We start from the raw sequence: 9,749 nt of genomic DNA, 5'->3' as shown, positions 1-9,749 counted from the left end.
CCACAATGAATATGTATGAGATGGATTTGCATGCACTGCCTCCTTGAGATGCAAATCTATCTCATGCATATTTAAAACCTGACCTGGCTCCGGCTCTCGAGGACTGGAATTGCCAACCCCTGGTCTAGACCAGGGGTAGGGAACTCCGGTCCTCGAGAGCCATATTCCAATCGGGTTTTCAGGATTTCACCAATGAATATGCAAATAGATCTCATGCATATTCATTGGGGAAATCCTGAAAACCCGACTGGAATATGGCTCTCGAGGACCGGAGTTCCCTACCTCTGATCTAGACATTCTAACTTTCTCTAATAAAAGCTGAAGAAGCTGATTGAACATTAGAGATAAATGCAGATATTTATGCCAGTTTACTTTTAAATCCATCTCATGAAATTTGTAAACAGTCTGCTGAGAGAAATTACATGATTGTGGAACGGTTAACTTTATACACTCTTCAGTCCTTACAGCAACTTGCCAAATATCTTTTAAACTAGTAATATCTTTTTTTTTTTTTTTCTAATTTGGGACAAACTACTGCTGTCAGAATGCAGCTGGTATTGATATTCATTGAAGAAGGTATTTCTGCATCAGTACTTTCCCGATTGGAGCTACACCATTTTGAGACGAATCCCTAATAAGGTGTGATGGAATAAAAGGGAGGGGATGGGGTGGAATATCTTTCGTCCCTTAGGGCTAGATTCACTAAACGGACCTACCGATACGATCCGGGTCCGGGGGGGCTGAGTCACGACGCGTCCTCATGCAAATGAGGACGATCGGAATCATGCCCCCAACCGACTATAGTGATCGCTGAATAGCGATCCCAACGCATGCGCAGACCAAATGTAGATGGTCTGCGCATGCTTACAGAGCAGCGACCTTTTTTTTTTTTTTTTGCTTTTTTTTTTACTTCTCCTTTTCTTCGCGACCCCATGGTTTAAACCCGCTTTAAACCTGCAGGTTAAAACCGCGAGCTCACAGTGTGGGGAAGGGCAGGAGAGTCGGGGCGAGAGCAGGGTGGCGAGTCGGGGCGGCAGGAGAGATTCGGGGTGAGAGCAGGGCGTTGAGTCGAGCAGCAGAGCGGTGAGTTGGGGCAGAGAGCCGGGCGACGAGAAGAGAGTCGGGGCAGGAGAGCAGGAGATACAGTCGGAAAGCAGTGAGCGACTGGTCCCCAGCAGCCGCTTCTTTTGTTGATCGGCCAGCCCGGTCGGTGTTCCAGATTTGTTTAGTGAATCGCTGCCTGCCTACATTTGAGTGCCGTTCCTCCTCATTTGCATGCGCGGATCAAAGGATGATCGGGAAAGAGGTTAGTGAATCGGGTCGCACAGGGGTCGCTGAGTGGTTGGGACTTGATCAGTGGGCTTAGTGAAGAATCAGAGGCAGAGAGCTCATCTGAAAAAGGAAAAACAAAGAAACCCTAATTGCTGCTGAATATCTTAAAAGTCACTATGGGGTCCTTTTATTAAGGAGTACTAAACGATTTAGCGCATGCTAAATGCTAAGGCATCCATTATATTCTCTGGGCGCCTTAGCATTCATCGTCCGATAAATCGGACTTGCCAATGAAGTGTAGGGAAGGAATTCCACTGTACCACTAACACCAAAATACTACCATAATAATAGTGAAGTATGTCCTCCAGTGTGCGGTTGCAAGCTTGAGGCAGCCAAAAGTTCAAAAAGAACCACAGCCACCACGCTCGACCTTCCGGGGCTTTTCCCAGAGTGAAATAGAATCACAACTTAGCCCCAACACCATCACAGGAGCATGCTGTGCGTGAATAAATGTAGCGAATAAACTTACATAGTGCAAATTACTCTTGGTATAATTCACAAAATAACAGTGAAAATTTGTCGCACGGGGCAGATGCGCTCATAAAATAATTATTTAACAAGGTGTTAAGGCATTTACAATCAGTAATTAAAATTGGCCCTATTTGATTTGCACTTGCATCTGCCCTCGTCGCTGGTCCGCAACAAGGACGCCTAAAAATTCTAGTGCGCATCTCCAAAGGGGACGTGGGCGAATCAGGGAGGAAATTTAAGCGCCAGAATTTACACCAGGTTTCAGCAGCCGTAGGTGCCTGAAGTTGGACTTGGGAATCGGTGCTGAGCAGTTTTCTATAAAGGGTGCTTAGTACAAATCACCCTTGGTAAAATACAGGTTTAGCGGGGAATTCAACGGGCCCTACTGTGTTTGCATGCACTAAGCATATTAGCGCACAGTGGACACACTAAAGATGCCCCAAAGAAATATAATGACTTCTCCCAACCGGGCTCAAATACAGCGTTCCTCCGGTCATTCGCGGTCCGCGGTCCCGGACATTCGCGGTCTTCTCCGACCGGGACTTCCTGTGCTAAAGTTGGGCTTCACCAATCAGGAGCTAAGTGTCAAAGCAGCTCCTGATGGGTGAAGCCTGATTTTAGTGCAGGAAGAGGCGGTCGGAGCATACCACGAGTGATTTCCACTCGCCGGTGCTCCAGCTGCCTTCTCCTGTCATCCCAGGCGATAAACCGTATTCATGGTTTTTGAATATCAGGGGAAGTACTGTATCTTTAATGCTTAAGTGGTCAGGACAAATGTTGGTGGCTTAAAGAACAGCCTTGATAAAGCAGGAAGACTTTCAAGATCACAAGCTAAGTGTTTATTTTCTAATTTTTTAAAAATAATTTATATTCTGCATAGCTTACAATTCTATGCGGATTACAAATTATTCAGGTACTCAAGCTATAAATTATGGAGAGTAATTGAACAGGTGAGATTGATTAAAGTTATAAAAGGGCTTGAGGTTTCAGTTAGCATCTTTAGAATTTTACATGCGCTAATGTGGTTAGCGCCCGTTTCTTCCCTTAGTGCAGATCTTTCCGGGAACCTAGCTTTTAGCATCATTTACCGAATCCCGCTCTACAAGTATACATATGTGTTATACAAAGTAGAGAATAATATAGGGAAAAATTTTATCACCATTCCCGCCCCGTCCCCTTGAGCTCGTCCCCATCCCTGCCCCTTCCCCGCGAGCTCACTCCCCGTCCCCAGCCTACAAACTGTCAGATCCCACCCGCACAAGCCTCGAATAGTTATGATTTTATACTGAACTTATTTTATTAAAGTATAAAAAGAGACTATTCTGTACAATTGTCATTTTATAAACACAAATAATACAGAGCAAGGATCAACAAAACCCCTGTCTCCCCTCCCTTTCACAAATATCCCCTCCACTATTATTAAAACTCAACAAACCGAATTATTACAGAATGCTACATAGAAAAATCAAGATAAGAGAATACTTCAGTCACACATGGCAGGAATAGTGTTAGGGGAAAGCAACTAGGGCAACTGCCCCCTGATCAGAGAGAGAGCCCTAAGCCAGCTGGAAGTTAACGAAGCACAGCCTGGGCTTTGCAGTTCCCAATTATGTCTAACACCAGCTCTAGCAGGATACATATTTCAAATCTGAAATATTCTAATCACAAAATATAAAATAAATGGGTTTTTTCTACCTTTTATGTCTAGTAATTTTATTCTTCAAATCACATTGGTTTGGGGTTCCTTCATCATGGCATAGCTGGCTTCTGAAGGTAAAATAGGCCTAAGAGGAGCTGGGGAGGAGATGCCGAGTCTGACACGGGTGCAATTTTTTTACCACAGGAGCAAGACTGTTCACCGCGGTAAATCTGTTGCAAATGTCCCCATTACTGCGGATTTACTGCGGTGACCACAGTTTACTGCGGTAAACGGTCCCAGTGTCATTCTCCAACACAAAGTAAGCGTGTACATTGCAGCTCCAACTAAACAACGCCTCTAGGATTTCCTGTGTGAATATGAGGTAAAAGGAGAAGCTATCTTTCTGTGTATCTGCTTTGTACGTGCATATAACCTCATACAGTTTACATGCAGAAAATGTTTCATAAAATGATTCGTAAATACAAAAAAAAAAAACTCCTCCAATAAACTGCCAGTAAATAAAACAATACAAAACCAAAACAGGCAGAAAAATATATTAAAGGTCAACTCAATCAATATTGCGCAGACTGTCCATGTGCCACCCCTACTCGAAAAATCATAAAAAGTGACTATCGGTTTTCAAAAATCACAAGCAACGGAAAACAGTAAAGAACAATGAAAAGCAAAACGTATCTGAATCAAGGAGGAATCAAAGTCGCTGCCCGACAGAGCTCTGTTTCGATCCATCTTCAGGGGCAGAAACAGATTCACACTTTTCACGCTGCAAAAACAGCATCTGTAAATAAAACGCTGCTTTGACCAGAGGTCCGCCGCGTGAGCGGACTGCTAGACACGATGGACCACCGGTCTGACCCAGCAGCGGCAATACTTATGTTCTTACGTAAAAATGGCATAGGTGACTAACACGCTCCAAAATTCAGATGATTTTTCAAGTAGGGGTGGCAGATGGGACAGTCTACACAGTATGGATTGAATGGACTTAGCCCAAAAGGAGCACTTAATATACATTTGGACACATTCACTGGGATTTCGATATTTGTTTTGCATTAAATCCCAAGAGACATTATGAGGTACGGAGCGGACTCATTTAGTGCCACGTTTGAGATACCGTCGCAGGTTAAACTGCCTTTGGTACCTAGAGTAGCTCCCTAGTACTGAAGTCTCTTTAATTAATCTTATATTTGTGGTGTGATGAGAGGCGGTGTCTACGGGAGCGAGGGCTGGCAGAGTGAGGCGCAGTCCGGACCAGGGAGCAGTTGACTGAAGTCGGCATGATCTGTGTGGAAACGGAGCTGTTCAGCGCACTGACCGTTGAGGAGACGGAGGGAGGTTTCTTTTACATCGGAGGAGGTGTCCTGTAGTTGCGTGTTGTGGATGATAATGGCGGTTGATCGGTTAAAACGGCTGATGGACTAGAGACGCTGAGAATGATGATCTGACAGAAGTGAAATTGAGACCCTCCTGACTCTTATAACATCGTGTTTAAAATTTCATTTATTTTTACTGTTTTGTTTTGGGTTTTTTTTCTATTTATTTTGTTTTACATCTTTATTTTAAATTTTCATTAGAATTCCATTGTCTAACGGTTTTTTGGTTTCTCTCTTAATTAATTCATTTATATATATTTAGTTTTAATACAAATAATTTTAATTTAATTTACTTTACCCACTTTAATATTGCTGGGATGTACACTTGCTTCAAAAGAATATGGCCGTAATGAGATCAATGTTTTCTATGTATTCTTGTTAGGATGCTTTATATCTCATTTACTCTATTCTTTATTTTTCCTTTCTATTATTTGCTAATTTGTTTGTCCTTAGGTACTTTAGTAAGATTGTGAGCCTTCGGGACAGTAAGGGAATTTCAAAGTACCAATTCTTTATTCATTTATCTTATTTTATTATACTCTTCAATGTATATTTCTCTGTAAACCGCTTAGAACTTAACGGATTTAGCGGTATATAAGAAATAAATTACATTACATTACATTATATTTTGAAGTTTTCCAAGTGCTTTTATTTGAGATTGGTCCACGGGGTGGATGCCCTTTAATATATTTTTCTGCCTGTTTTTGTTAAGTCATAAAATGAGCTGCCAGTACTAACGAATGCATGCGCAATATTTTCATCCTAGGGTGGGTCCGCCTTTTCTCCAGTTTCTGTGATGAGAGGTGAGAAAATGACGAAGCAAGTGGCGGTTCTGGCTAAGGAGGTTGGCTGTGCATCCTCAAGTGATGAAGAGACGGTGGCCTGCCTTCGTGATCTCCCTGCGGACGTGCTTAATGCTGCACAAACCAAGGTACCGATAGTGCTACAAATGCATTTTAGAAAGGACGTCCTGGTCAGGATATCTCCAGTTCTGCTAGTATTTGCTCTGAAATGGACATTTATACGTTGATTATATTCGGCCGGGATATCCATTTTAGAAACAGGACTATTTAAAATCTCTGGGCCCGATTTCAGCCCGCGGGAGGCAGCCCAGCTACCTCCTGCGGATTGCGGTGATCCCGGATGTTCAGTGCTGGGGCCATATCCAGCTTCAGCACTGAATATATGAGGCAAAGTTTGGCAGCTTGCACCTAGCTGCCAAGATGATTTTCATCAGCCGGCCGACTAAGGCAAAACCGCCTTTTAGGAGAGTCTATCTGGCCATGTGCCTTAGCTCCGAAGAAAATCGGAGGTGACTGGCTATGTTGCACAATAGGAGGTAGCTGGTTATCTCCTGCTGATTTTCAGAGTATAACTGGCCAAATAAGACTGTTTGCTGGGAATAGGACCCAGCTGGCTAAGTTCCATTGAGTATCAGGGGGTATTTTAGCCATTTTAGAAAGATAGATGTACAGTTTTTCTGACAATGCCCAGAACCTGGTATTCCTTGTTTCCTTTTTTGGGGGAGGGGAAGGTGGGGTACAGCAACTACAGAGTATTAAGGGAGTGACCTTCCTCAAACCCTGCAGTAGAGCTCAGTTCCATTGGAGCATTTTACTCAAAACTAGATGTCCTAGGGGACACATGCTGATGTCCATGTTTTTGGATATGGAGATTCATTCCCCTTCTGACATGGAGTATGAACACTTAATTTTTGGGGGGGGTCTGCCTTAGTCCCTCCCACAATACACCCAGACCACACCCCTTTGGAATTCTTAAGTTTTAGAGTAGACTTTCATGTCCTGGCTTTGTAAAATTGAGATGTAAATATTCAGGCCATATGACTAATTAAATTCCAGTTTAGCACTTCTCGTAAAATAGAGACCGTTCTTGCTGTACATATCTGTAAGAATGTATAAGTTTTAAATCATGCACTGGAAATATCCAGCATGAAAACTCATTTTTCAAACTGAAATGGAAGAGGGAAAACAAAGGACACGGGTATCTGAATAGCATCAGAGGAACATCCATGTAAACGAAAGGCCGCACAGACATCCCTACAGAGCCAAGGGGTAGCCTAATGGGTTAGAGCAGTGGGCTGAGAATCAGGGGGTCCTGGCTCAAATCCCACTGTAAGCTCTCCTGGAACAGAAAAAAATATCTATTGAACCTGAATGTGCACCATTTCAATAGCTTTTAGGCTTGCAAATGTCTTTCATATTTAGGTACAGCAGGTATTTTTCTGTCCCATGGTGACTCATCCAAACTCACAAGCTGCATCAGTGTCAGAAGCAGATTTTGAACTCTGCCACTTCCTCTCCAGTTTTCAGCTACCGTTTTTTAATCATCTATAATAAACCAATCATTGAGTGAGATGTGTCTGGTTGCAGAGGAAGTCCTTCACCCTAGAGTTTTGCCAATATCCAACTATGATTTGAAGTCCTTTCATCCCACACTGGCTTGGCGGGTTGCAGGAAATCTAGCTGCAGGATTTGTAGCAATAATGAACGCATGAACGCTGAGTCATTTGGCCATCATGATTGGCTAAGAAAAAATTACACTACCCACAGAAATTTGGGCCTGCTTTTTCTGCACGTAAATTTTCCATTATAAGTGTTGCATATAGTGCTGAATAATTAAAACTAAAGGGGCTGTTCTAATCTCTCTTCTTTCTCTTGTTCCTACGGCCATGTCTTCCATCCAAGGTAGAAGTATGTATGGTGTTGAACAATGTGCATATTTCTACCCACAAACAGTATTCAAAGCCATCATTTCTGAGGGTAGCATACTCTTTTACAAAATAAAGCCTTTTGAGTATTGCTCTTTGAATAATTATTATCTAAAGGGGTCATCAGTCATTCTGCTTAGGCTTACGAGACGTCCGGATTTCCCCGTACATGTCCTTCTTTTTGAGGACATGTCCGGGGATTCGGACGGCTTTTCAAAACCCAGCACTTGGTCTGGGTTTTGAAAAGCTTCCTCGAAATTGCGTCAGGCCATGTGCGGATGCCACGCGATGATGTCACACGTACGTGCATATGACATTATTGCGTCACTTCCGCGCATGTGTAAATGCCCTCCTGCCCGACGAAAGCAGGCAGCGGTGGGGGGGAGGGGCTAGGGCGGGATTGGGGCTAGGACTGGGCGGAACTAGTCAGGCCTGGGGGGCGGGTCTAGTGGAGTCCGGATTTTACTGAACTAAAATCTGGTAACCCTAATTTTGCATATAGGGCAATCCTAGTGGGGTGGTGGGTTTATTGATACCCCCCCCCCCAAAACTCAGAAGTTCTGAACTCACAGCATTGATCTTTAAATAACAATAATAATAGATATACTGTAGATATATATTGTCTGTCTTTCTAACATTCTGTAGCTTTTGGCCATAAGTGGACCTTTTCAGTCTTGGGGCCCAGTGGTTGATGGGGCCTACCTTCGGGAGTCTCCGGCCACAGCACTGAAGCGTTCAAGATTCCAGAAAGTGGATCTGCTCATCGGAAGTGCTGAACAAGATGGTCTTGTCAATAGGGCCAAGGCAATTAAGGTGAGTATAATTGCAGTGTTTAGGATAATCAGCCTTCAAGCAACTGCTAGAAATTATCATCGCAAGTAAAATAATCTGTGCTAATATATGAATGATGCAATTAAGAACAAAAGCCTCCTCTTTATGAATTCCAGTTTGAATTTGAGGCGATAGAAATGTGTCAACATCAAGTGGATTGGCAAATGCAGTGCAGGTGTGGCCTAGTGGTTAGAACTGCTGGCTCAGCATCCTGAGGTTGCGAGTTTGATTCCAGCGCAAGTCACTTAGGCCCATATTCTATAATCGGCATCTTAATGTAGGTGCCAGTAAGTGCCCTATTGGCGCCTAAGTTAAGTGCAAAACACTGTTTAAAATGGTGTTAAAATTCAAGGCGCCTAAAAAAAAAAAAGACACAGGAATCACGCTTACGGAGGTGCTTTACGACACCTTATGCCACTGTAGGTGTGGCTAATGCCAGAAGTGGCGTTAGGTATTGTAAAACGCCTCCATAAGCATGATTCACATAAAAGGCGGTTCATAGACAGTGGAGCGCAAGACGTCAGCACGCCGACAATCCAGTGCTGACAATTCGGCGCAAGACAGAAGCGCGCGGGGGAAAAAGTAATTTTTAAAGAGCTCCGACGGGGGGTTTGGGGTGGCAACCCCCCACTTTATTGGTTAGTGTTCGCGCTGCTGTTGGAGGGGTGTTCGGGGGGTTGGAAACCTCCATTATAACCCCCTCGCAACGGCAGCGCAAACACTAACCAATAAAGTGGGGGGGTTGCCACCCCAAACCCCCAGTCGGAGCTCTTTAAAAATTATTTTTCCCCCGCGCGCTTCTGTCTTGCGCCGAATTGTCGGCGCTGGATTGTCGGCGTGCTGGCGTCTGGCGTGCGAGTATCCCGTCACCTAAAAGGCAGGCGCCAGAAATGTAAGCCTTGAAAACCCTGGCCTACGTTTCCGGTGCCTTCCTTTTCCGAAGCCACTATTCTATAAACGGTGCCATCATGCGACTGACACGCAATCGGCGTCCGCTTATAAGGTGGCTGCTGACAACGGCGCCGTTTATAGGATCTGGCTTTTATCCCTCCAGTGTTAGATTGTGAGCCTGCTGGAACAAATAGGGAAAATATTTAAGAGTACCTGATTACTTTTCAGTGTATTATAAACCACTTTGGGTGAATCTCTTCATGTAAAAGGCAGTTAATAATTCCAAACAAATATGCTATTCTCAGATGTAATGCAGACATTTACCACGCGCCCCCCCCCTACCCCACCCCCGTTTTACAAAATCGCACTAATGTTTTTAGCGCTGGCCATGGCGGTAACAACTCCGACGCTCATAGGAGCGTCGGAGCTGTTACCGCGTACCGTCACTAAAATCAATCGACACGCTGCG

At 44.0% G+C, this 9,749-nt stretch overlaps 1 protein-coding gene across 1 annotated transcript in view; it reads left to right on the top strand.

Moving 5' to 3' along the window:
- The first annotated feature begins 579 nt into the window (after positions 1-579).
- Positions 580-9,749, top strand: part of LOC117355202 (thyroglobulin-like) — a 41,562-nt gene continuing 32,392 nt past the window's right edge. The window contains exons 1-3 of the mRNA XM_033933390.1: positions 580-639; positions 5,597-5,761; positions 8,204-8,371. Coding sequence (XP_033789281.1) covers positions 5,627-5,761; positions 8,204-8,371 — 303 coding nt within the window. The 5' untranslated portion in view covers positions 580-639; positions 5,597-5,626. The remainder of the gene's footprint in view (positions 640-5,596; positions 5,762-8,203; positions 8,372-9,749) is intronic.

The sequence above is a fragment of the Geotrypetes seraphini genome, chromosome 2 (assembly GCF_902459505.1).
Source record: "Geotrypetes seraphini chromosome 2, aGeoSer1.1, whole genome shotgun sequence".
Lineage (NCBI taxonomy): Eukaryota > Metazoa > Chordata > Amphibia > Gymnophiona > Dermophiidae > Geotrypetes > Geotrypetes seraphini.
The sequence above is the reverse complement of the archived record's forward strand: the minus strand, read 5'-3'. Positions and strand labels throughout refer to the sequence as shown.